At 52.0% G+C, this 26,029-nt stretch overlaps 3 protein-coding genes across 5 annotated transcripts; all 3 read right to left on the bottom strand.

Moving 5' to 3' along the window:
* Nucleotides 1–830: 830 nt before the first annotated feature.
* On the bottom strand, nucleotides 831–6,790 carry Lim2 (lens intrinsic membrane protein 2). The gene is made up of 5 exons (XM_027924141.3): nucleotides 6,516–6,790; nucleotides 4,624–4,804; nucleotides 2,519–2,668; nucleotides 1,369–1,503; nucleotides 831–1,158 (listed from the first exon to the last, which is right to left on the bottom strand). The coding sequence occupies exons 2-5, from the start codon at nucleotides 4,796–4,798 to the stop codon at nucleotides 1,097–1,099; spliced, it is 522 nt and encodes a 173-aa protein (XP_027779942.1). The 5' UTR covers nucleotides 4,799–4,804; nucleotides 6,516–6,790; the 3' UTR covers nucleotides 831–1,096.
* Nucleotides 5,428–12,588, bottom strand: C18H19orf84 (chromosome 18 C19orf84 homolog). 2 transcript variants are annotated; one of them, XM_027924139.2, is made up of 3 exons: nucleotides 12,132–12,588; nucleotides 7,224–7,328; nucleotides 5,428–6,480 (listed from the first exon to the last, which is right to left on the bottom strand). In XM_027924139.2, exons 2-3 carry the CDS (start codon nucleotides 7,280–7,282, stop codon nucleotides 5,970–5,972), a joined length of 570 nt encoding a protein of 189 aa, XP_027779940.2. In that variant the 5' UTR covers nucleotides 7,283–7,328; nucleotides 12,132–12,588; the 3' UTR covers nucleotides 5,428–5,969. The 2 variants fall into 2 exon arrangements, with proteins under 2 accessions (XP_027779940.2, XP_027779939.2); XM_027924138.3 differs by lacking the exon at nucleotides 12,132–12,588 and adding an exon at nucleotides 7,519–8,069.
* A 6,089-nt stretch (nucleotides 12,589–18,677) lies between these two features.
* On the bottom strand, nucleotides 18,678–24,207 carry Siglec10 (sialic acid binding Ig like lectin 10). Of its 2 annotated transcripts, XM_027924136.3 has the most exons (11): nucleotides 23,901–24,207; nucleotides 23,442–23,825; nucleotides 23,027–23,311; nucleotides 22,744–22,791; nucleotides 22,375–22,638; nucleotides 22,071–22,118; nucleotides 21,718–21,975; nucleotides 21,319–21,603; nucleotides 21,117–21,207; nucleotides 20,924–21,032; nucleotides 18,678–19,012 (listed from the first exon to the last, which is right to left on the bottom strand). In XM_027924136.3, exons 1-11 carry the CDS (start codon nucleotides 23,938–23,940, stop codon nucleotides 18,746–18,748), a joined length of 2,079 nt encoding a protein of 692 aa, XP_027779937.2. In that variant the 5' UTR covers nucleotides 23,941–24,207; the 3' UTR covers nucleotides 18,678–18,745. The 2 variants fall into 2 exon arrangements, with proteins under 2 accessions (XP_027779937.2, XP_027779938.2); XM_027924137.2 differs by lacking the exon at nucleotides 21,319–21,603 and having other exon boundaries at nucleotides 23,901–24,204.
* Nucleotides 24,208–26,029: the final 1,822 nt, after the last annotated feature.

Here is a 26,029-nt window from a genome sequence, read left to right as displayed (position 1 = left end):
AGGGGAGAGCATGAGAGGAGCACTTGTGGGGGGGGTGGGTGGAGAGAGAGAGAGAGAGAGAGAGAGAGAGACGGAGGGAGGGAGGAACTTATTTTTAGACCTGTGACATTTGAGATGTCTCTTCTTTTCAAGTGGAAATGTTGAGTCAGTAGCTGGAGATCTGATTCTGGAGTTATAATTATATCATTATTATTGCCCAATAAGCCCTTATAAATACGATTACTGAAATAAGCCTCAGTAAATATTTGTATCTACATAGGCCCCAATACATTATTATTACAGAAGGCCTCAACTGCCATTATTATCAGAGGAAGCCTCTATAAATACAGTATTGTTTTTTGAGGAGGCTCCAATAAATAATACGTTAGGGAATAAGCTCCTATTCACATAACATTTATTCGCATAGGCTGTAATAAAAATGCTTATTATTAGAATCCACCTCACTAACTAGTCTCCTGTGGTTGGCATCTGTTTACTAAATGAACTAATGAGTGGGTGAATGAAGAGAAGTCAGGTTCATCAACGGTGCAAGCTCCGAGTGTGCTGTTTCTAGCTGGAGGAGCCCCTGCCAGGGCGGGAGAGGAGACTGGGGGAGCCCACAGGGACTGGGGGTGGCTTGCCAGGGAGGCTGTTTTCTCTCTCACCTTTTCATTGATCCTGTTATCTGACACATCCATGACTAATTCCTGGGTGAGACCACGTGATGTATCTCTGTCCCCAAACTTACAGAAATGGAGAGGGCTGGGCCTCCATAATACGGCACCCCTACCTCACACCCACCGACCACACTCACCTCTGCTTCTTTTCACCTCCAAAGATTCACACTGCGGTAGTTTCACGTCAGTTTTATTAGACCCCAAAATGTCACTCTAAAGGATATTGTTTCTCTAACAACGGCCCGGCAGGTTGGGGATTGGGTCACCTCCACTGCCCGTCGCCAGGCCCTGTTCTTCTTCCTTCCCCTCAGGACACAGGAGTCAGAGGCCCCTTCCCCGAGTCTGGGACTGAGCCCCACATCCCCCCAGGAACCAGGATTTCAGGCCTCCAGACCCTCCTCCTCTCCAGTGACCTCACTGTAACTGGGCTGACGTTGGGCTCAGCGGGGCGTGGACAGGCGCCGGCACTCATGCATGCGGTAGGCACACATGTAGAAAATCCCTGCGGGAAGGGATCCCAGTGGACCTGCAGACCCCTCCCAAGCCCCCACACTCCTTCCCTCCATCCCTGGGTGGCCACAGGCCCCAGGCCCCTCAGGCCTGGAGTCTGCCTGCAGATCAGGACTGTGGGGTGCATGGGGAACACCCCAGCATCTCGCCCCCACCCCGAGTGCCCACCCTGTCCCGGACATTGACCTTCCCACCCTGGTACCTGCAAAGAAGGTCATGAGCAGGGCTACCCAGCCCAGGATGTAAGACCAGGAAAAGCGCCAGTCCCCGAAGCGGCGGCCTAGGAAGCTGACCGTGACTCCCGTGTAAATGGCCAAGGCCAACAGCACGAAGAGGGCTGGGGAGAGAGGATGGTGAGGACGGCCCAGGGGGGCTGGGTGTGGGGTGGGTAGGGGGCTGCCGCCGGGGGAGGGGCAGAGGTCAGGGAAGGCAGGATGGGGGAAGGGAGAAGGGTGTGCATGGGGCTGGAGAACTGGGGCAGGGGGGCAGTGTACACACAGGAGGGAGGTCGAATCCCTGAGAGCCCCTGAGTAACAGGACTCTCTTTGTCATTCCTGAGCCCGTGGGCCACACCTGAGTTCACATCCGTGACTCAGGAAGCCGCTCACCAGGAGAGCGCCTGGGGCTGGAGCTCTGAGCCCCTTGATGTCAACACAACCCCTTGGGGAGCAGTGGGGGCTGGAGGTCAGGCTCCACTCATGGCCAGTTGTTCTGTCAAGCAAGCCTGTGTAACGACACTGACTAAAACCCACGAGTCTGCCTGCAGATCAGGACTGTGGGGTGCGTGGGGAACCTGTCTGATCCTGCTGTAAGCAGAGCACTTTCCTGAGTTCTAGAGTTGCCCCAATATGTGTGTGTGTGTGTGTGTGTGTGTGTGTGTGTGTATTGGTCCTAGAGATTGAACCCAGGGGTGCTCCACCACTGAGCTATATCCCCAGCTCCCCACCCACCTTTTTAATTTTTATTTTAAGACAGGGTCTGGCTAAGTTGTACTGAGGCTGGCCTTGAACTTGTGATCCTCCTGCCTCAGCCTCCCCAGTCACTGGGATTACAGGGGTGTGCTGCTCTTCTCTCCAATACATTTCAGGAACCCTTGGATTTGTAGTCAGCTGGTCAGAAGTACAGTTGGCCTGGGAGCTGTGACCAGGAGCTGTGACCCTAACCTGTGGAGTGGTTAAGCCAGAAGTAAAGTGCACCACGTGGTGTCAGATGCGACTGGAATCAGAACTGAGGGTTCTCAGTGGAGGGGGGCGGTTGAGAAGTTGGTTTGGGGAGTGGGTTGCCATTAGGGGGCAGAGCTGGGAATGAGGGGGAGCTGGGAGTTGGAAGGGGGGAGGGGAGGGCTCACTCACTGGAGGCAAAAAACATGATGCCCGCCGAGAAGGGCCGCGACAGGCGGGTGAAGGCGGACTGCTGCGCAAAGGCCAGGATGCCCATGACGATGCCCGAGGTGGCGCACAGAGCGGACAGGATCATGAAGGCCCGGGTGGCATTCCAGTAGGCTGTGGGAACACCCAGGTCACTCCCAGGCCGCTCTAGCAGGGACCCTGCTTCCCTGGGACAGGACATCTCGCCCTCTCCGTGACCCCAGCCAGCTGCCCTGGGCTTCTCCGCAGACGCCTTCCTTTCCACCTGGCAAGCTCCTCCTCATCCTCCTGTCTCTCAAGACCTCCTCTGAGAAGGTCCTTCGCCTCCGGGCATCACGCTCACCCGCTGTTCAGGGTCCTGATTTCTCCCTGAGGACAGGGACTGTGTTGATTCTTGCCGTGAACAACCTCAGCCCAGGTTTGGTTTGCACACGGGTCTGGAGAAATGTTTGTTGAACGAGCGGTGAGTTCAGATTCTCCGCGCCCTCCTGCTCTCTCGGAGCCCTCTTCCATTTCCTCAGGCCCCTCGCTCATCTCCAAAGTCCTGTTCATTTACTTTTACCTTGTCCACAATGCCTGTCTGTTCCCACCAAATTTTCAGCTCTGTGAAGACAGGGCCTTGCTACCAGGGCCCTAGTACTGTCTCCCACTCCTTATCTTCAACCAGCAACTGGGTTAGGCACCCAGGAAGCAAGTCAAGGGCTCCTGCTCTTAAATTGGGGGAGCAAATTACGGCGGATTCAAGTCAAGTCAGCTGTTTTGACAAATACCCAAGAATCCATGCAAGTGGCTGTCCCTGGTTTTGTGGCCCCAAGGATGTCAAAGGAACTGGAGACCTGCACTAAACCTGGCAGGGGTGAGCTGAGGAGGCAACTCAGAGCAGCCCATCACAGAGGGCCCAGGCTGAAGTGGGAGGGATGGAAGGGGTCACCAAGGGTCAGCCACAAGTAAAAAGCATGTGTGGTGTCAGGCAGATGGCGTGACAAACCCTCCCACTGCTCCCCACCTCAGCGTGTCCCCCAGCAGTGGGTATTGTGCTGCCCCTCTCTCAAGGCTGACTCAGCAAAGGGGTCTGCGAAGAAATCTCCCTGCCACAGAGGAGAATTCGGTAAGGATGCGCCCCTCAGAGGATGTTTGACTATTCACAGTCAAATCTCTCTATTCACACACACCCTTGACCTGCCCTCCTGGCGGTGCTGGGAGACAGCAGGGGCTTAACCCACACAAAGTGTTAAGAATAGCACGTTGGACACAGTAAGCACTCAATAAATGCAGGCTGCTACTATTACTACTATTAGTACTATTAGTAACTATAGTATTAGTTAAATAACATTAACTATTATGTAATGTATTACAAGTACATATTATTAATTTATATTATATACTTCAAATCTATCAAATGTAATGTGTTATTAAAATAATTTGTATGCATAAGACACACTATATAATTTTTGGATATGATAGACTATTATTCTATGTAATATACTATACATCTATATGTGCATCTCTCTGTATGTCTGTGTGCAAGGTGGCCTGGCATGCAGTAATAAAGTACATCATCCAGTATTCAGCACCTGTACAGCTTCTCTGCCTCCCAGGTCCTAACATGATTATTGGTCCATAGTAGATATTTATTTGTATATTATTATTATTATTACCAAGGATTGCATGTAGGGGTGCATAACCATTGAGCTACAATCCCCAGCCCCTTTTCATTTTTAGACAGGGTCTTGCTAATCTTCTGAGGCTGCCTTTGAACTTGCAATCCTCCTGCCTTGGCCTCCCGAACCTCTGGGATGACAGGACTGCATCACCACTAAACCCACTTGTAGCAGATATTTATAAAATGTTGTTCAGGCAACCCCAGCTCCAGCTGCTGTGCCTGACACCTCTTTGTTTCAGGAAATGCCACCTCCTAGCCTAACCTCCACACTAATACATCCTGCCCCTGCAGCTAGAAAACAATCCTGAAATCCTGATTCTGCCCCTCCGAGCCCAGTGGCTGTGGGCCTGTGGTCCCTTTTCCTTAAAGCCGGAGGATCTCCCTCCGGAACACCCCGTGGTGGCGGGGGCTCTGTCCCAGGGCTCACCAATGCTCTCCGTCTGCAGGTAGCACTTGTGGCCCAGGCAGTACCGCCACAGGCCTTGGTGAGCGAAGGACCCTGACAGCCGGTACTGCATCCAGTGGTCTGTTGCCGTGGCCACCACCAGGAGGATGGTCCCCACCCATGCACAGAAGAGGCCGCCACCCATGAAGCTGTACATGGTGATCTGCAGGGAAGGGGAGAGAGGGGGCTGGGAGCTGAGCACCTGGGTGCTGGTGGAGGAAGGGACTTGGGGAGGAGGGGAGGCCTGGGACCCCTGAGTCCTTGTGGGGAGGAAGCTGGAGTGTGGACTCCTGGTTCTGTGAGAGAAGCAGGCTGGGGGCCTGGATTCCTGGATCCCAGGGGGGGAGGGGGCTGGGGCTGGGACACCAGGTCCCTGGACAAGGTGGGGGCGGGGAGCCCAGACCTCAGGTCCTCGGGGAGGGGGCTGCAGGTCTCATGCCTGATGCCTACCTGAGTGGCAGAGCCTGCTCTGAGCCCTTCTTCTGCCACAGCCCCTCTGTGCAGACTGAGCCGAGCCAGGTCGCCGGTCTCTCTGCCCCGTGTCCCCCCCAAATCCCTTAAGCCTCCCTACACAATGGCCCCATGGCCCAGCAGCTTCCAGCAGGCAGAAGTGCAGAGGTGGCAGAGGCCTCAAATGGAATTCGCTGAAGCAGGGATCCAGGTGGCTCCTGCCCCAGCCCCTGGCCCCACTGGCCTCTCTCTGTGACCCTCCCTGGACCCTCCTCCTCCCACAGCACCCACTGGGCTAGCCTAAGCTGCGTGCACACACAACACACCAAGACGAAGTGCAGCCTTCCATTTATTGTTCAAGCAGGGCACCCTGAGCAGCAGGGGACAGTACTGGGGTACAGCTGTCTGTAGATGGAGCTGAACATGGGCGGGGGGCTGAGGCACACAGGGAATGGGGCTGGGAAGGAAGGCCGAGACTGGGCTGGGGCTGGGGATAGGGGAAGGAGCCAGTGGGTTTGGGGACAGGCATGGAGGTGTGGAGAGGCAGGGGGGAAGGGCTGAGGGATCTGGAGTGGCCTGGGAATGGCCCTGGAGGAGCCCTAGGTGCTGGTGGGCTCAGGAGCGTAGCTGCAGTTGGGGATGGTGCAGGGGACGGGACTGAGGCCATGCAGCAGGCAGGCGTGGGTGTGGACATGGATGCGAGGTCCAGGTTCAGGGCTTTCCTGACTTGGGATCCTAAGACAGGTCCCAGCTTCACCACGTGGCTCACAGGTTTGGGGGTGGGGGTGGGGTTAACAGGAGGCTAAGGGCTAAGGTCACTCTGGGCTCCAGGAAAAAATAAACTGTGGGTGACGAAGTGCTGGACCCTCCCCTGGGTCCTAATATTCTGTCTCCCAGTCCTCAGCAGCAGGTGTGGGGTCCAGGAGTGGCTCCCTCTTCCCATCCTGGGCCAGCAGGGTGGGTGGTGATGGAGGTGTCACCGGTGGGGTCTTGGGGCCAGCCCAAGGGACCCCTGCCCTGTCCCTCTCTGGTTGCTCAGCTCTCCCAGGGCCTCGTCTTGACTGGCCCTGGCCCCGGGTGGGCCTGCGCAGAACACCCCACCCTCCGCGACCCCTGAACGGCCTCTTGGCTACTCCTGGCTGGGTGTGGCATGCCTGTGGGGAGCAGGAGCAGGAGGGGAAGGACTGCTGGAGGCTGTAGGCCCCCATCAGGGCACTGTGCAGGAGGTAGGAGAGGGCATCCAAGCGGATGGGAACCGTAACAGAGGCCAGGTGCTCGGGGAGTCCCAGGTGGGCTGGGTGTGGGGTGCCCACGAGCGAGGATGGCAGGGCTGGGATGGACACAGGGGACCAGCCCTCAGCTCCAGGTGTCAGGAGGGGCAGGCTGTTCCTAGGATGACAAGAAGACAGGTCAGTGGGTCTCACCTCTCTGAACTCCTCCTCCTGTCGCTGCAGGGCAGCCTCTGCACCTCCACCAGCAGCCCCCCTCTGACTTTCTCACACCCTCACTCCAGTTCCTTCTCTTTGTCCCCCCTGTTTCCTGCAGAGCGGGCCTGCAGCTGTGCCATTAACACTCAGTTCTGACTCGCAGCTGCCTCCCTTGTGGTGCATCTTGGGCAAATCATTTCTCATTGGAACCCACATTTTCATATCAAAACATAGCTTTGGAGGCTGGGGTGTAGCTCAGCGGTAGAGGGTAGAGCACTTACTTGCCTAGCATGCCAGACTCCCTGAGTTCAATACCCAGCACTGAAGAGGTGGAAAAAGATAACCCTGGCGGCATCAAAGGAGAGTATTTAAGGGCCGAGTCTGGTGTGTGCTCAGGAAACGTGTCACTTACTTTTTTCTCAGCCCTATGGCTGCCCCAGCACCTTCAAGTCTCCTGGTTCCCTCTCGGAAATTTCTTGGACGAATATATATTTCTAGCCCTCTCCCCATTTCTAAGTTTCTGGCTCGATACCGTCACCAAAATCCCCTAAGACTCTGTTTCTATGTGATGATATCCTGATCCCCGCCCCCAACGCCCCACCAGACACTCTCTCTGGGTCGGTTCAGCCCCCACCCCCTCCCACTTTCTCTGACCCCTCTTCTCTCTGGGCCTCTGTCTCTTTCTTAGGGGTCTTAGTCTCTTACCCCTCGGATCCAGCTGGTCCGTTCTTTAGTTGTTCCATCTTCACGGGAGTCTCTTCCATCAACTTCGCGTGGATCCTTCCAGGGCTTGGGACGGAGGGGCGGGGCCTGGGAAGAAAGAGGGCGGGGCTCTGGCCAAGTGCGCAGAGCCGGGGGCTCCAGGGGCGCCGAGCGGTGCAGCCCTGGCATCACGTTTTGACCTAGCCCCTTCCTCCCTCAGACCCAGAGGACAAGGGGTCCTTCCACCTCCTCTCTCCCTCTTTCTACAAGTGGCCTCAGGACAATCCTTCAGGACTACCTGGACATTATAGTCAGGGAAAACTGGACATTTAGTCACTTCCTGGGCAAAGGGGAAGCTAGATGGTGGGAATCTCAGCCGCCCCAGGGTCTGGATTCCATTCTGTGCGGCCTGACTTGGTGACTTTAGGGTCTTCCTCTTCTCTTTGCCTCAGTCCGAGAACTGAGAACTAATGTTTGCCTGAGAACTGGGGCTAATGTTACACCCAGGTTCTTGTGAAACTTTCGTGATATCCCGTGATACCACGTGTGCAAAGCCGTAACACAGAGTCTGAACAGATGTCAGTCTGGAACCAATGCGTTGGCTTGTTGCTTGTCCCGGTAGTGTTTTATTGAGAAGTAATCGTCCTTCTCCTCTCCTTGAATTTAAGAAATACTTATTCAGTTTCTCCTGTGTGCTGGGCTCCAGGCTGGGAGCTGAGGACAAAAGAGCTGTGGCCACTACTCAAGAAATTGCATGCTTGTGAGGGAGAAGGACAAGACATAAATAGTTCATTTTCTGTAGGACTCATTACCTGAAGATGTGAATTCAGGGCAAGGGATGTTTAGATAAGGTCCTTAGCCAATGTTATGGTGGGAAGGCACCAGAAGTCCTGGAGATTGGAAGGAACAGCCGTGCAGAGCTCTGGGTTAGAGCAAGGATAGCGCATGCAGGATTGGAAAGGAATGAGCTAGAAGAAATGATTTTTTTTTTTAAAATAAACGTTTGATTTTGGAACGCTTTTATATTTACAGAAAAGTTACAAAGATAATGTGGAATACCCCTATAATCCTCACCCAGCTTCTAATGTTATCATCTCTCATTGGCATGGTACATTTATCCCAACTAAGAAACAGACATGACATTAAGTGAACTCAACTTTTCAGATCTCACCAGTTTTTACATCTGTGATCTGCTGCCCTTTCTCAGTCTTAGTTTTCACAACCTCAACAATTTTGTATTGAGTCAGTCAGTATTGAGTCAGTCATTTTATAAAATGGAGATCTCTTTTTTGTATGTCTTAGTCTTTATTTTTGATGCCTAAAATTATCTTTACACATTTTCCCCACTTTTATTGGTGCATCATAGTTGTACATACGAGCGGAATTTGTTGTTACATATTCGTACATGCACACATACAATCCTTAACCTTCTGAGTTTTATTTTAACATGATGGATTCTAGTTTCTTCCATTTTCTTGCAAATGCCATAATTTTATTTTTCTTTATGGCTGAATAAAACTCTATTGTATGTATATGCCACATTTTTTAATCCACTCATCTACTGATGGACACCTAAGCTGGTTCCATAGTTTTGCTACTGTGAATTGTGCTGCTATAAACATGGGTATGCATGTATCACAGTAGTAAGATGACTTCAGTTCTTTAGGATAAATACCTCGGAGTGGTATAGCTTGGTCATATGGTGGTTCCAAGCCTAATCTTTTGAGGAACTACCATACTGATTTCCATAGTGGTTGTACTAATGTACAATCCCACCAAAAATGTAACTGTGTTCCTTTTTCTCCACATCCTCTGCACATTTATTATTTGTATTCTTGATGACTGCCCTTCTGACTAGTGTGAGATGAAATCTCAGTGTAGTTTTGATTTGCATTTCCCTAATTGCTAGTGATGTTGAACATTTTTTCATATATTTGTTGGCCATTTGTATTTCTTCCTTTGAGAAGTGTCTAATTCAATTGCCCATTTACTAATTGGGTTATCTGACTTTTTGGAGTCAAGTTTTTTGAGTTCTTTATATATTCTAGATATTAATCCTCTGTCACTAGAAACTAGCAAAGATTTTCTCCCATTCTGTAGATTATTTCTTCACATTCCAAATTGTTTCCTTTGCTGTGCAGAATTTTTAAAATTTGATACCATTTCCTGATATTATTTCCTGAGCTTTAGGGGTCCTATTGAGAAAGCCATTGCCTGTGCCCATATGCTGGAGTGTTCAACTTCCATTTTCTTCTAGCATTTATATAGTTTCTGGTCTAATTCCTAGGACTTTGACCCATTGAGTTGATTTTTGTGCAGAGTGAGAAATAAGGGTTTAATTTCATTCTTCTACAACCAGTTGTACCAGCACTGTTTAAAAAACTTTTTAAAATTTATTTTTAGTTTTATTTTTTAGTTGTTGATAGACAACTATTTTATTCATTTATATGCGGTGCTGAGAATCAAACCCAGTGCTTCACACATGCCAGGCAAGTTCACTACCGCTGAGCCTGAGCCTCAGCCCTTAAAAAGCTGTCTTTTTTCCAATGTCTGTTTTTGACATCTTTTTAAAAATATATGTATTTTTCAGTTGTAGATGGACATACTACCTTTAGTTTATTCATTTTTATGAGCTGCTGAGGATCAAACCCAGTACCTCACACTTGCAAGGTAAGTGCTCCACCACTGAGCCACGACCCCAACCCATGTTTTTAACATGTTTGTTGAGGATCACATGACTGAAGATATGTAGGTTTGTCTCTGTCTTCTATTTTGTATCATTGGTCTATGTGTCTATTAGATCTGTCTTCATGAATACCACAAACTCAATCCTTATTTCCAGATGACCAAACTGTACCTCAGAGAGGTAAAGTAACCTGCCCAAAGTTACCTATGTGGCACAGCTGGGATTTGAACTCAGAAACCTGGACCTAAAGTCTGTGCTTTCAATGGAGAAACAAGATGCATCCAGATCATATAGAATCTTGTAGGCAGCAATGAAAAAATTGGTTTTTTTTTTCCTTTTTCTTCTTTTTGTGATGCTAAGGATTGAACCCAGGGGCTTCATGCATGCTAGACAAGTGCTATACCACTGAGTTACATCCCCAGCCTCTGTATTTTTTTTTTAAATTGTAAGAATATTGAAAAACTGAATAGTTGTAAGCAGAGGTATGATATAATTTGGTTGCTTTTTTTGGTTGTTGAATACTGGGGATTGAACCCAGAGACACTACTACTGAGCCATATCCCCAGCCCTAGCCTTTTTTATTCTGAGACGAGGACTGGATAAGTTGCCCAGGCTGGCCTCAAACTCCTAATTCTCTTGCCACAGCCTTCTGAGTCACTGAGATTACGTTTGTGAGCACCTGTACCAGACAAGTTTTACGAGCACTTTTCCTGAAGTTTGGAGAACAGACTTGGTGGAAAGCAAAAGTGAGATCAGAAAGTCTAGGGAAGACGCTGCTCTTCTCTAGGAGAGACGTGGTGGTAGTTCCAAGGAGGGTGAGGGTGCTGGAGATCTGGAGATGCGAATGGACTTGAGGTGTATTTGAAGGAAGGGATATTAGGACTTGCCGCTGGACTGCTGGGGTGGGTAAGGATAATCAAAGATAATTAAGTTTTCATCCTGGCCCCTTTTAATATGAATTTTTAAAGCAAAAAGTGCACAACGTCCCATTTTAAGGATGAGAAGTTCCAGATGACACCAAGCGGCTGGAGTAGAAGGATTTTTATCAAGAGGCTTGACTTCCTTTCTCCTGGAAACTGATGAAAACCGGATCTCCAGATTTCAAATGTGGGTTTTATCCATTTCAATACCTCATTTGCCAAAGAGGCATCTTATTTCTATACAAGGCTCAGAAATAAGGGCTTGAATCTCCGCTCAGGTACTTCAAGTGTGTGACCTCAAGCAAGCTGTTCAAGCTCAGTCGGTTCTTAATGGCACTGCTATTTATTGCTCCTCCAATTCACGTCATCCCGGTCGACTCCACTGGGAACCAGAGGTCCAGTTTTGCTTACCCGGTACCTGGCCCTTTAAAGTCCGCTTGTCTGGCTAGGAGAGTGGAGGCGGGACCTCGCGCCACTTTAGGAAATGTCGGTAAAAGGCAGCTTCCGAAAAAGATTGGCAAATTCGGAAAGCCCACAGACCGACTCCAGCGGTTGGGTAGAGCTGGCTGTGGATTTGCCGGGAAATGCAGCAGCGCTTGTTTTTCAGCCCCGCCCGTCCCTTGTTACGTACGCAGCACTAGCCACGCCCTCATCTCTGATTGGCCGGAAAGCTCCGTCGCTCAACTCCCCTCGCCCCGCCGTCCTGGGCGGAGTCGCTTCCAAGTCCCGGCCCCGGGCCCAGAGGCGCGGCCGGTACCCTCGCCCTGGTTGGTCTGCCTTTCTGATCGGCGGCCTCGCCCCGCCCTCTGATTGGCTAGCATCTTTCCGCGCCTTTTGGAAGCTGATTACTTAGGCCTTGGTCTGCGGTGGCTCTGGGCGCGCCCGGCGGCTTCCTGAGGAGCCAGCCAGGCCCGGAGACTGCTAGCAAACGCATGGGGGAGATGAGTCGTCGGGGAGGCCCCTTGCCGAGTCCACCTGTTGGGATCAACTCATTTCTCTCACTGCCCTTTCACCGGCCTTAGACCCTCAAACTTCCGAGACTCGACCTTCGGGGCCTCCCTTTCCAGAGGTGCTCAAGATTCCTCAGAGCCGCTCCAGCCCCTCCTGCTGCACAGGGTACCCCGCGGCGGCTCTCCTTTTCCTCTTCCACCTCCCCACTTGTTCTTCCCCTCCGGAGTCACAGCTGGACAGGCCCTCTCCATCTTGGGGGTCCTCTGCCACTGTACCCTTTCATCCTCTCCCTCCCCGCCGTCCCTAGGCCTGGCCTCTCTTCCCTAGAATCCCCCACGTTCTAGAGGCTCTCACCTCGCAGCCCCGCTCCCGGCTCTGTCAAGATGCAGGGGTCACCTTCGGACTTTGTCCTGGGAGTTCTCCACCCGGCTCCCCGCTCTGTCTAGTCCCAGCCTCCTCTGAGCACCTGGGAATCGTGCAGACCACGAGGAGGAGTGGTGGTCAGCTTCTGTTGTTTTGGTCATATCAAAAGTACCATCAGCGGAGTCCTGTGTCAACAGAAGTGTGTTTCCCACGGTTCTGGAGGCTCAGAAATCCACCACGAAGGTGATGGTGGATTCTGGGGAAGGTTTGCTTCCTGATTCATAGGCGTTGCCTGGTGCCTTCGCCTTCTCTAGCAGAGGGTTAGGCAGTTCTCTGGGGCCTCTTTTATAGATGTCCCAATCTCATTCCTGCGGGGAGCTTTCCTGACTCATCACCTCCCAACACATGTACATCATCTGACGAGCCCCCCCATGTACATGCTTTCCTGTCAAGATGTTAAGCATTGCTGTCACCAGGAAGTTCCCTCTCCCCAGTCATTCCCTGCCAACCCCCCTCACAGGCAACCATGTTCTGTTGTGATTTTTTTTTTTTTTCATTATAAATTCTCTCTCTCCCTCTCTCTTTTGATACTGGAAATTCCACTAAGGGCTTTGCCAGTGCTAGGCAAGCACTCTAGTCCTGAGCTTTATCCCCAGCCCTTTTAATTTTTTTACTTTGAGACAGGGTCTTGCTAAGTTGCCCAGGCTGGCCTTAAACTTCTGATCCTTTCATCCCGTCTCCCAAATCTCTGGTCTTATGGGAGTGCGCCATGATGTCTGGCACCATAGATTCATTTTGACTAGGCCAATATTTGAGCTGGTCTTGTAGGATGTAGGAATTTCCAAGGTAGACAAAGGTCATTCCAGGCACAAGAAATAATATGTGCAAATTCAGGAAATTAAAAATATTATATGTCTGGGATTGGGGTGTAGCTCAGTGGCAGAGCTCTTGCCTAGCATGCATGAGGCCCTGGGTCAGGTCCCCAGCACTGCAAAGAAAAAGAAAGCAAGAAGAAATGATATGTCTGAAGGTTCATCAGAGGAGTGATGGAAACATAGACCAAAAGGTAGATAGGACCAGCTTATGCAGGGTCTCCATTATTGGGGTTAAGCGGGGCTTCAACTGTGTTCTGTTAGGCAGTGGGGAGCCTGTAGAAAATTTTAAGCAGAGGGACAATCACAATTGGTTAGCTATTTAGAAAAAATATCTGTATGTCAGTTTGGAAGGTCAAGACAATTTAGAAATCAACAATAATGAGAGGGAGTGCAGGGATGTGTTAAAATCATGGGCATGAAATTCAACTGGCATGCTGAGTGATGTCACAGCCTGACTTTACCCCTGAAAAGCTGTGTCACCTAGGGCAAGTTATTGAGCCTCTCTGAGCTTTAGTTTCACTGTGGGGCTAGCTAATAACACTTGTTTCAATGTTGTTGATTTGAGAACACGACAGAGTATTTACCAGGCCCAGCCTGAAGCTCTTTCTCAGTGAGCAACCTGTCAGTGGCACGTGGGCACCTATGCTTTTTAACATCCACTTACACACACGCACACTCCAAGTGGCAGAATGTGGATATCAAAATCAATAGTCACAGGGAAGGTAGAGGAGGCAGCCCCACCTGATATTTTTTTTTTTTTTTTGAGAGAGAGAGAGAGAGAAATTTTAATATTTATTTTTTAGTTTGTTTTTGGCGTACACAACATCTTTGTTTGTATGTGGTGCTGAGGATCGAACCCAGGCTGCACACATGCCAGGCTAGTGCGCTACCACTTGAGCCACATCCCCAGCCCCCCCACCTGATATTTAGGACAAAAAATAGCTGAGATTGTTGGAGTGGGGAGTGAGGGACAAGTCAAAGTTGTCCCTAAAAGTTGGAGTATGGGGGTCTGTGGGAGATGGCGGAGTGGGGTGCTTTGTGCTTTGCAGGTCCTTGGTGGTGCAGGAGGATGGCTGGTTTGGACCTGGTGAGGTGCTGAGGGCAGTCAGATAGAGAGGTCTGAAACAGAAGTAGCCATGGCGCCCTCTAGAGCTGGAGGCTGTTGGTGCAGGGCAGAGTCTCCACTGGGGAGGGTCTTCGCGGCCTCCCCAGGTCCACCGTGAGGGTTGCAGATGTTCTGTTCAGCTCTCCTAGAGTGGGACAGGAGTTGGCTGACTAAGTTTTCCTGCTTCAGAGGTTGTCAGTCCATTTGACAGAACACCACCATCTGGGTGACTCACGAATGACAGAAATTTCTTTCTTAGTGCTGGTGGCTGGAAGCCCAAATCAAGATGCAGGCAGGTCCAACGTGTGATGTGGTCCCACTTCCTAGGTCACAGATGTTGCCTTCTGTGACCTCGCATGGTGAAAGGGGAAAGCACTCTGGGGTTTCTTTTAAGAGGACACTGATCCCATTCACGAAAGCTCCACCCTCAGGACCTGATTACCTTCAAAGTCTGCATCATTAAGGGTTAGGATTATTTTCTTTTTCTTTCTTTTTTTGGGGGGAGGAGTACTGGTGATTGAACTCAGGGGTGCTTAACCACTGAGCCACATCTCCAGCCCTTTTTGAGACAGGCTCTCACTAAGTTGCTTAGGGCTCACTAAGATGCTATGAAGTAGGCCTCCAACTAGCAATCCTTCTGCCTCAGCCTCCCGAGCATGGGATTACAGGTGTGTGCCACCACACCCAGCCCCTACATTAGGGGTTAGATTTTCAACACAAAATTTGGGGGAGACACAGGCAGTGTATAGCAGGTTGAGTGGGCCCCAAGCTTTAGCTCTCTAGAGAGAATCTCACCAAAAAGGTCTCAAGAAGCCATGAGTCATCTTCCAGCAGTTAAACTGGGGAAGGTGTGGAAGGAGGTGGAGACCACTACTCTCATGTCAAAAGACGGAGGAATTATGAAACCTCACTGGGTCTGCCCAAGTCCTTATGCTTTTGCTCCATGAGAACCAGAGTTTTGGAGACCCACCCTGCAGAGGGCCAGCTGGCTTTAGACACAGATCACAGCTTTGGCCATCAGAGACCACTGCTGTGACTAGTTAGGCTAAAAGTCACTTGTCCCATTAGTTGTCCCTCTTTTGGGCCCTAATACCTTGGAGAAACAAGATCATAAAGTGGGAATGGCAAAAAAGGATCTTAGAGCCAAAGTTCTACCTGTCATCTCCTGGGGTCAGGTGCCAGTTGGAACCTACACCAGACAAGGAGGAGAGGTGAGGTGATGGGATTTAAACTCAATTTGGAGGTTAAGATTTAAGATTAGACTGAGTTGTATTTTATTTTTTGGCACTGGGGATTGAACCCAAAGCTGCTTAACCACTGAGCCACATCCTCAGCACTTTATATTTTTTATTTTCAGACAGGATTTTGATAAGTTGCTCAGGGCCCAGCTAAGTTGTTGAGGTGGTCTCAAACTTGTGATCCTCCTGTCTCAGCCTCCTGAATCATTGGTGTTTTAGGTATGTGCCACTATGCCTGCCTCAGGCAGAGTTTTAATAATCAGAACGTGACTAGGGAGTTATATAATGTCTAAGACATCGTTAAGGGATGAGAAAAAGTTTTCACAGTGATTAGCGAAGCAGAACTGTTTTATCCTTATATTTCCTAGAGCTAATGATCTTGATTAATTGGTTCAAGAGAGTATCTGGCAGTTCCCAAAGTCCAAGCTGGGTCTTCTGACTCCAAGCCTAGTATTGTTTTTTCCTTCATGTACACAACATTGCCTTTCCCCATGAGTGTTGGCCAAATGCCACCCTCCCTCCAAGTCCCAAGCCGTAATTGCACAAGTCAGGAGCTTAACACACACATATTTTGAAGTTACTGACCCTTGGTCAAACTTGTGCTAGCAACACAGTCTTGTAATTTCCAAGGTCAAACAGATGGTCAAGGATTATTGTCATGGCAGGATTCGGTGGTAGATAGAGAACAGAATCTCTCGTCCTTTTTGTGGCTTGTTCTCCTTTTTCTCACGACCCTCTAGCACCCACCTGACTCTAAGCTTAGTTAAAGGGAACTGCTCAGCCTGCAATGATCATCCACTGGAAGGGCTATCTGAGGTGGACCCCAAGTATGCTGTTTAGCTGTACGACCTTAAGCCAAACCTTGTCCCTCTTTAACCTCATCTATAAAATGAGGTGGTTGTGGGGGTGACCCCACAGGATGCTTCTGTAATGCTGTCACCCTACACACACTGGCTTCTGGGGGTCAACTGCACTCCTTGTAGCTAATTTGGTTATGGTCTCGCTAATTTGCTTAGGGCCTTGCTAATTTGCTGAGGTTAGCTTTGAACTTTTGATCTTCCTGCCTGAGCCTCCCAAGTTGCTGAGATCACACGTGTGTGCCACTGTGCCTGGCTAGCACACCACTGTAACAGGAACTTTCTGGACAACGATCCAGAGGAGACCAACACAGTGTCAACTTTAAGAACCTGGGCTCTAGGCTCAGATTTTCTAGGATGAACTTTACTAATGGCCTATCATCTCTCACGCCTCAGTACACTCCCCTGGAAGACAGAGAAATAAGAAAACCCATTGTGAAGCTCCTCACCTCTCACCTGGGAACCAGACTAAACTATTTATTAAACTATCCTTAGTAGATCTTGGAACCACCAAGAAGTTTTTTTTTTTTTTTTAAATTTTGAGATAGGGTCTAAGTTTCTTAGGACTTCACTAAATTGCTGAAGCTAGCCTCAAACCTGTAATCCTCCTGCCTTAACCTCCCAAGTTGCAGGGATTCTAGGTCTATACCACCAAGGGCTAAGAGAGTCTTTTTGAATGAGCTATGACTACTGAATAAAATTATGAGTTCCTTGATTTTCTTGTGGTTCTATGTCATAAGAATTTTTACACATTAACTTCTTTGTAATATTAATATTAGTAAATATACTGTTTATATTAGAACCTGCCTCTTCGTGCCTCTGATGAGGTGGAGTGTGGCTGAGCACAGGACTGCCCACATGACTGTCAATCATGGACTATCAGTCACCTGATAGATAGAAAGGCTGTCTGGTCACCTCATCTAGGGAGGAAGCAGTGATAAGCTCTGTCTGTGGGGCTGGCCAGGGTTATGGCCTCCCCGCCTCCTTAAGAGTGGGTGGGTGGTGAGTCTTTAGAAAGATAAACAATTAGATAACAAACTCTTTTCAGTAATTGCTAAGAAACCAGTGTCAAAAAAAAAATCCTGGTATCTATCAAATATTATGTTAGGTAGACAAATTAAGAGGTTTCAAAACAGATTCTGGACAAATACCGGTTTCTTAAAGTTCTGACCCTTTTCTTGCTTTTTCTTTTTAAATAAAAAGACTCAGTTAGTTGGGGCTTGGTAAGATAAAGGGAGATTTCCGTGTTCTTTGGTCAAAAATCCCTTTAACGTTTTTTTTTTTGCAAGTATTAAATTGGATAATATAAGCACTGAAAAGCAGCATTTGGAAGATAATAAGCGCTCAATATATGTTAACCACTATTATACAAATTTTCACAAATCCATAGCTCTGGGTTTGAGAGGATCGGGCTGAAGTGGATGTTATCTTTGAACGTGATCTGCTATTCTCTGCTCTGACCCAAGAGAAAGATTGCTTACTGACATCATTCCTCTACCTAAACTTGGAAACGTCAGTGAATCCCCGACCAGCTTTTTCTCACCTCCTAAGTGGTTGATTTTTGAAATTAGATGTCTTCTTTTGTAACCCTTTCCCAGCTGTTGAGCATCTTGACCCTGTCTGCCTGGGGCCCTCTGGGCTGCTTTTCACTCAGGAGCGCCCCCTGCAGGAGAGCTAGTGAAACAGTGGGGAAAGCTGTGGATTTGGAGTCAAGAGCCATGAACTGGACTCCCGGTTGGTTCTGCTCTTGGCTCCTGTGTGGCTTCAGACAAGCTAGTTGAAGTTGACCTCTCTTGAGTTTCATATATCTTCAAACGAAGATACCCTCTGTCTTACACAGTTTTTACTGAAGGATACAGCTATAAGTGATTGGCTTACAAAGTGATGTTCTGGAGGTTTGAGGGTGGAGTCCCGGGCACCTTTTAGCTTTGGTAAAGGCCCTGTGGTTACATCCCAACATGGCGGCTGGCACCATGGTGGAAGTGAGAGAAGCAGGTCATGTGGCAAGACAGGAAGCCAGACAGTGGAGAAAGCTGGGCTCGCAAACTCGTCTCTTGAGAGTAAAGCCACCCTGCGAGGTAGGCATCAATCCCTTCCAAGGCTGATGCTGCCCACCTAGCCACCCTCCCCTGGGCCCCGCCACCTGCAGGTTCCACCCCTCAACAGGGCCACACTGGAGACCCAGCATCCAGCGCACATGCCCTTGAAGGACACACACTCAAACCATGTCCAAGTCACAGCAGCTACCTCCAGAGGCCCCACCTGTCAGAGTCTGTGAGATTGAAGTGCTCAGCCAGGATGGTCCTGCATGTATATGAGAAACGTCGAGTTGGCTTCTCTAAACACTGTATTCAGAGAAGGCCAGTGGGGACAGATTTGTTAAGCTGTTTCCAACAGCCTGGGCCCGGGATGGGGCCACCTATCTGGGAGGATTTTCTTGAAATAAGAGACTTAGGACCCTGTTCCTTGAGCCTCTTTATTGCCTGCCTTTCTCCCCGGTTGAGGTCCTAACCCTAAAGCCCAACAGCCCTCAGTGGAACTTGATTTCCTCGTAATCTGTGTGGGTGTCTTTGGGCATCTGGGTGGCCCACGGTCTGTGGCCCGGGAAGGTGAGAGTAGCATAGTGGAGCTCCTCGGGGTCATTCTTGGGGTCCAGAGCTTGGGTGGACGATCTGGGCTTTGAGCAACCGAGGGGAACAGAATACAGCTCCTCTGGATTCTTCTTTGGTTCTGGGGAGTGAGTGCCTGGAGAGGGGGTCCGAGAAGGGCTGCTTGGCGTGGCCTTCCGATCCTGAGCCTGAAAAGACAACAACAAATGCTGAGGCCTACCTCGTGCCAGGTGCTGACGAGGAAGGGGTCAGGTCTGGGAGTGACGCAGCGTCCTGCCCTGCTGAGCCTGCATTCCATCTTGGGGGCCAGAACAAACACTAAACAAGCAAAAGTGAGATAATGAATTCATGAGAAATTCAAGCAGAGGGAGAAGACAGTGGAAAGGAAGGTGGGGTCACTATTAGGGTGTCCAGGAAGAGGAAGCACCATCCCAAAGACACGCCTGCTGTATTCACCGGTGGCTGAGAAAGGGGTTGACCTGGGAGTCCCTGGATGGATGAACAGGTAGAGCACACGTGGCAGATACAGTGATCTTACTCGGCCACAAAGGGGAGGAGCCCACTTGTGACAACACGATTAGGTCTGGAGGGCTGGGCAGAGAGTGGCGTCCGAGTGTGAGGAAGAGCAAGCCCCGTGGGTAAAGCAGGTGAGTGTGGAGAGACAGGTGGGGAGCCAGGTCAGCAAGGGCCTTGCACACCTGGGGAGGACTTTGGATTTACTCAAAGTCTGGCTGGAAGTCGCTTGGAAAGTGAGATATTTTGATTTATGGATTTATTTAAATTTATATCTTATATATTATAGAGTCAGAGGAAGTTGCAAAAATAGCACAGGGAGGTCCCACAGGCCCTTCGCCTGGTTTTCCTGTGGTTACATCTTGCAGAGTTTGTGGGGCAGCATCCAGACGAGGAAGCTGACTGTGGTACAATGAGTGTGGAGTGTTCTGTGTGATGGTATCGCCTGGCTGGTGCTGTGGGCTGCGCGGAGTCTCCTCCACGTTCATATGCTGAAGGCCTGATTCCTAATATCTCAGAATGTGACTGTGTTTGGAGACAGGGTCTTTAAAGAGGTAATTAAGGTAACATGAGGTGGAGTGAATGGGCCCTAGTCCCGTAAGACTGCGGATCACAAATGCACATGGAGGAAAGACCAGGGGAAGACCCAGGGAGGAGACGGCTGAACAAGCCAAGGAGGGTCCTCAGGAGAGACCAGCCCTGCCTGCATTTATCAGGGACTTCCAACGGCCAGAAGTGTGACAGAACAGATTTGTGTTGTTTAAGCTGCCTGTTCCGGGGTTCTTTGTTACAGCAGCTCCACAGACTAGTACACACAGGTAGGCCCGCGGGACCAGTGCAGCGGAGACCCAGGACTGCATGTCACCAGCGCGCTCCTCTTGCTGTCCTTCCGAGTCCTGCTCAGGGCCCAGCCCTATTCCTCCCCTGTTCTCCACCTCTGTAATCTCATCAATTTGACAATGGGATGGATATTGAATGAGACTGGCCTTTTTCACATTTTTTTTTTGTCCCTAAGACCTGTCCAACTTGTTGCGTGCTTCAGAAGCAAGTTCCTCTGGGTGCTGAGTAGTATTCCGTGGGATGTGCTTACTGCTTGCAGGATGTCATGGGGTGGGGCAGAGTGCGTGGAGTGGGCCTGCAGACGGTGGCTGTGGTGGCTGGGGAAGGAGTCAGTGCATGGGCTGCAGCAGTGTTGGGGGGAGCGGTGGGGGTGTGTGTTGAGGGGACTTGCTGCCGGGTTGGTTGTGGGGAGTGCAGAGAGGCCTGGAAGATGGTTCTGGGGCTTTGGACTTGTCTGGGCAGGTGTGGTGTTGGCTAAGGTGGGGATGGAGGGGGAGGCAATATGGAGAGTGGTCAGAAGCTGGTTTGGGGCAGGCTAGGTGTGAGATGCCCACCAGGCATCAGGGTGGAGATGTGGCTGTGGAGTGCAAGGAAGAAGCCACAGAAATGAAGGCTGGTGAGGTGAATTTGAACTCCACACTTGATTCTTTGTCCACCCTGAAGTCTACCAGGCAACGGCGGGGGCAGGACAAGAGGGGGACGCCTGACCAGAGATAGAAACGACTGGCAGCAGCATGGCCACTCACCCTGCGGGCGGCCTTGGGGACCACGTTGATATACTCCAGGATGGTGCTGCCGCGGGACACCTTGGGCCTGGCCCCCGTCCGGGGTGGCGCCTTCCTCAGAGTCTTCACACTGCGGGAAGCGACCCTGGCCTGACCCTGCTGTTGCCCCTGCCCTTCCCCAGCCCCAGGCCCGGGCGCTCCTGCTCCCACTCACATGGCCAGGATGATGCAGAGGGAGAGGACCGTGGTGACGCCGATTCCCAGAAACACTCCGCGGGAGAACGCAGTGGGGACAGACGCCTCGCCTACACAAAGAGAGGGCCGGCCGCTCACTGTCCCCGGGTCCTCCCAGCTCCCCAGCTCCTGCGCCCACCGCGGGACCCTGCGCCTGCCCCACCCAGCCACCTCCCCCTGACCTGGCAGCAGCAGGACAGTGGCGCTCTGGGTGCCCTGGGCGTTCTGGGCCTCACAGCTCAGCCTGAGGTCGGAGCTGAGCGCCCCGTGGAGGCTCAGGGAGCTGTTGGCCCAGGGCCCTGCGGAGCTGGAGGTGACCCTGAGGGAGGCATTGCTGCTGTTCCCCTCCAGCAGCCCCTCCCCCAGCCGCCAGTGCAGGGCGGGGGCCGGCCAGGCGCGGGAGGAGCAGCTGCAGAGCAGAGCCTGGGCCTCCCAGGAGCAGGAGGGTCCCAGCAGCCTTGGGGGGTCTGAGGAGCGAGGAGAAGGGTCAGTAGATGCCACCTCGTCCCAACCCCAGTAGGATCAGCAGATGCCACCTCGTCCCAACCCCAGGCATGCCCTCCCTCCCCTCCCGCACTCACAGTGCACAGAGAGGCTCAGGGAGAGGTGCTGGGAGCCCAGGGGGCTGCGGGCATGGCAGGTGAATTCTCCTCCATGCTCTGTCTGCACCCGGGGCAGTTCCAGGACACCAGGGTCGGAAAGCCACTCAGGGCTCAGGGTCTGCGTCCCCCAGGTCCAGCTCAGCCTGGCTGGGGGCTTGCTGTGGGTGACACAGACCAGGCGCAGGCTTTGGCCCTCCAGGACTGGGAAGGACGTGCCATTCCTGATGACTTCCGTGACTAGGGAAGGGAAGAGGCAGAACTGACCTGTGGCCCCGTCACCTGGGCCCGCAACGGGGCACCCAGAGGCCCTGCTTCCTCTCTGCCCTTCCTACCTGTCCTATTTTCTTGGGAAACCGTCACCCTCAGGTCCTCTGGAGGATCTGCAATGGAGACAGGAACCAGCTCCAGATGGGCTGGGGCTTCCCTCTGGGCAGAGGATCCAGCCCAGGAGACTGAGGTGGTGGGAGGCAGAATCACGTGCTGGGTCCCCACACTGACTGCCCAGTGGTCTAGCAGGACAGAAGCCTGGTGCCAGGGCCCTGGGGTTCTAGGCCCCCCAGAGCTCTGAGACCCTGTCATGGCCCCTGCCCCTCCTCTGCTCCCCTCCCAGACCCAGGACCTTCTGGTCACACTCACACTGCACAGAGAGGTCCAGGGTGCCCTGTTGGGAGCCCAGCCTGTTCTCTGCTCGGCAGGTGTAGAGCCCCGAATCTCCAGGCTTCACCACGGGCAGCTGCAGCTCCAGGGTTCTGGGGCCCAAGGGGGAGGACCAGGAGAGGACTCTGTCCTCCAGGACCCAGCTCAGAGTGGCCGGGGGATGGCTGTCAGCAGCACAGAGGAGCCGCAGGAACTGGCCTTTCTGGACTTCCAGATGTGAGAATTCTCCCTGGGCCACTGGGGCTGGAGAGGGACAGACAGAGAAGAGCTGCAGAAAGGCCTCCCCTCCCGCCAAGCCTCGTCCCTTCCCAGAGAGGACTGACCCAGCCAGCCCGCGGGCCCTCGTACCGGATGCATTGTTGCGGAGAACTCGGATGACAGGTTCTTGAGGGGCATCTGCAACAAGAGTGGGAGCTGACTTCAGGGGGGGGTTTGCTCCTCACAACAAGAAAGGACTCCCTTGGAAGAGAGTGTGACCATTCCCACAAGGACAAGAGACCAAGGGCCACCAAAGGCCCCAGCCCCTCCCAGGCAACACCTGGGACACTGCACCTTGCTCTCTGTGGACTCTTTAGACCATGGAGCTGCAGCCTTCTCCACCTGACCCCAAAGCGTGCAAATTCACACTCACAGGCCACACTCAGTTGGACGGTCCTGTGTGTGCTGACGCCTTGTCTGCCGAAGTCCACTCGACAGGTAAGCGTAGTGCCGTGGTCCTGGGGCTGTGGGGTGAGGCTGAGCACTGAGGAGTGGGAGGTTGGTGGCCTTGTTCTTTGGGAGGGGATGGCAGCCGTGGTCCAGGAGAAAGAAGGGGCCGAGCATTGCTCAAAGGCTTGGTTAAACACACAGAGAACGCTCACAGGCTGCCCGGGCTCCAGGGTCTCGGGAATGAAGACGTCTGGCTTCTGAGTTAGGTCTGGAGAGAGGGGGCCAATCCTAGTAGTCTGGAGTGTGTCCCTGAGAGCCCACCCAGCTCAGGTCCTGGGGCCGTCGCCCGCAGTTCATCCCTAGCATGAAAGGCAAGGGGTCCCCACCACATCTCCTACCTGTCACTTCCAGAGAGAACTTTTTCTGGAAATTAAATTTCACTATGGGTCCTCTCTCCACGCGGAAGAAGTAGGCTGCCCTGTCCCATCTGTGTGCGTCTTTGATCATCAGGGAGCAGTCATCTCTGTTGGGGTCCCCCATGAGCTGGAATCGGCCTTGGGTCCTAGATTGCACCCTTCGATGTGGGTTGTTCGTGGCCACTGGATCCCCCTTGTTCGTGTTGGTCCCTTCTTCGAACCAGTATCCATAAGCCGGGTTAGAAGCAGTTCTGGGGTCGTCCCTGGGGTAGGAGAAGGAGCAGGACACCAGCACACACAGGCCCTCCTGCACCGACACCGACTCCTGCACCTGCAGCCAGTACTTCTCTAGCTGAGCCTGGGACCCTGAGGGGAGACAGAGGCTCAACCTGCAATCCCAGTCCCGGCCGGGCCGGGTCCCTCCAGTCCCCTGCCACTCACCACCCAACAACAAGGACAGCAGTGGCGGCAGGAGTAGCATCTCGGCCTTGGGAGGCACTGGGACCTGCTAGAGGCTCCTTCTCCCCTCGTGCTGTGCTGATCAGGGAGGGCAGAAGGGGAAGCTCTGGCGGAAGCTGAGCCCAGGGACTGCAGCCCATCACTAGAGCAGCGCAGACTCGCTCTCCTCGGGCCCCCGCCCACCTGGCCCCTCCTCTCCACCTGGGGCGGGGCTCTGACTGTCTGGAGCCTGAGGGGTCTCCTCTGGGTGGGGGAGGGCAAAGCCGCGTCTGGCCTGGGGTCTGGCTGTGGGTGGGGAAGTGGGGGCACTCCCGCCGGGCCCTGGGTCACTGAGCAAGCAGAAGTGAAAGTGCATGGTGAGCAGCTGTCCTGGGGTCCGGCGGGGGGGGGGGGGCGGCGGGTGCAGGCAAGGAGGGGCTGGTCCCGCCAGACAAGACAGCAAGACAGACACCTGGTAAATTAACTTTCCGATCAGAAAAAAAAAAAAAAAAAAAAAAAAAAAAATATATATATATATATATATATATATATATATATATATTATTTTTTTGGTATAAGAATTCATCTACTTATAGTTTTTTTTTTTTTTGGGAGGGGGGGAACAGGGGTTTACCTGAAATTCAGATTTAACCAGATGTCTTGCTTTTTTGGTTTTTTGAATTTTGCAACCCTGGGCTGATCTGGGTCCCACCCCTCATCCTCCCTGGTGACCACTGCCCACTTGCCCCTGCCCCCACTAGGCTTCTGTCCACTTCCCCGTCTCCTCTTCCTCTTCTGTTAGAAAGTTGTCACCGTGTTTGTAATCCCTGTTAGGACTTGAGCTCCAGGCCCAGACCTAGGCCCACGCTGGGGGTGTTGGGCAACGTAGGGGGCTCTGGGTTGAGCCAGTGGAAGGACCGCTCCAGGTGTTATTCGGCCCCCCTGTTTGGGCCACGCAGAGACCCGAGGCTTATCCACCCAGCCGCCATGCACCTCATGCCAGGCACTGTGCTGCATGTGGGGACACACGGGAAAACCCCACAAGGGTTTGGTAAACACAAATTCTTCTTCTCCTCCTCCCCCTCTTCCTCCTCCTCCTCCTTCTTCTTCTATACTGGAAATCGAACCCAGGAGTGCTCTACCAGTGACTTACATTCCCAGCCCTTTTTATTTATTTTTTCTGAGACAAGGTCTCACTAAGTTACTGAGGCTGGCCTCAAACTTGCGATCCTCCTACCTCAGCCTCCCCAGCAACTGAGATCACAGGTATGCACCGCAGTGTCCAGCTGTAGATGAAGATTCTTAAGAACAGAAAAGCACTGAGGGTTCTCGGAATGCAGGGAGTGCAGGGGCCAGCCTGCATGGAGCCACCCTGGAGAGGGTGTGGTCATTTCTTTCTGGTGGAGGGAAGTCAGGAGGAGTCTCCTGGAGAAGGTGACCTTTGGTGTCCCTGCCTGTGCCTGTTTCTGTTCTGACGGCCACTGGATTAGTCTGCTCAAGCTGCTGCAACCTAGTATATTCCACCCTCCCTTGGGTACAGGTTCCGCATCCATGGATTCAACCGATCGCTGAAAGAAAGTACTAGAAATCTTTGTGTCTATCCCGAGTATGTACTGATTTCTTGTCCCTGTCATTATTCCCTAAACAATAGAGTAGGACACCTACAACATCATTCAGGTTCTGTTAGGGTGGCCCTGGAACCCACTTCCCCTGGATACCAAGGGTGGCTGTACCACAGGTGGAGGGCTGAGACGGTGGACATCTGTTTCCTCACGTCTGGGGTTGGCAGTCCGAGCCCAGAGTGTGGGCAGGGCTGGCCTCTTCTGCGGCCTCTCTTCTTGGCCTGTAGGTGGATTTTCTCCCTGGGTCCTCCCGTGGTCCTGAGTGTCTGTGACCTCGTCTTGTTTTACAAAGACACCAGTCGTACTGGACAAGGCCCACCCTAGTGACCTCATTTTAACTGAATCACCTGCCTGAAGACCCTGTCTCCAAATAGAGTCACATTCTGAGGTTTTGGGGGCTAAGACCTCAACGTGTGAGTTTGGGGGTGTCATAGTTCAACTAGTTACAACCCCCTTCCACCTTCACTCTGATCCCCGGGTCCCCAAATCCCAACCTGGATCTTCTCAGAG

The sequence above is a fragment of the Marmota flaviventris genome, chromosome 18, assembly GCF_047511675.1.
Source record: "Marmota flaviventris isolate mMarFla1 chromosome 18, mMarFla1.hap1, whole genome shotgun sequence".
Lineage (NCBI taxonomy): Eukaryota > Metazoa > Chordata > Mammalia > Rodentia > Sciuridae > Marmota > Marmota flaviventris.
This window is presented reverse-complemented; position numbering and strand designations above follow the sequence as displayed.

What these genes read in the sequence shown, in the direction of transcription:
- Lim2 (XM_027924141.3), bottom strand. Translation starts at nt 4,798, where the DNA reads ATGTACAGCTTCATGGGTGGCGGCCTCTTCTGTGCATGGGTGGGGACC. An exon ending in CCTGCAGACGGAGAGCATTG is followed by an intron (nt 2,669 to 4,623) that starts GTGAGCCCTGGG and finishes GTGTTCCCACAG; the next exon opens with CCTACTGGAATGCCACCCGG. An exon ending in GCTCATGACCTTCTTTGCAG is followed by an intron (nt 1,159 to 1,368) that starts GTACCAGGGTGG and finishes CCCTTCCCGCAG; the next exon opens with GGATTTTCTACATGTGTGCC.
- C18H19orf84 (XM_027924138.3), bottom strand. An exon ending in GGACCAGCTGGATCCGAGGG is followed by an intron (nt 6,481 to 7,223) that starts GTAAGAGACTAA and finishes TTGTCATCCTAG; the next exon opens with GAACAGCCTGCCCCTCCTGA.
- Siglec10 (XM_027924136.3), bottom strand. Translation starts at nt 23,940, where the DNA reads ATGCTACTCCTGCCGCCACTGCTGTCCTTGTTGTTGGGTG. An exon ending in GCTGTCCTTGTTGTTGGGTG is followed by an intron (nt 23,826 to 23,900) that starts GTGAGTGGCAGG and finishes GTCTCCCCTCAG; the next exon opens with GGTCCCAGGCTCAGCTAGAG. An exon ending in TCTCCGCAACAATGCATCCG is followed by an intron (nt 22,639 to 22,743) that starts GTACGAGGGCCC and finishes GTCCCTCTCCAG; the next exon opens with CCCCAGTGGCCCAGGGAGAA.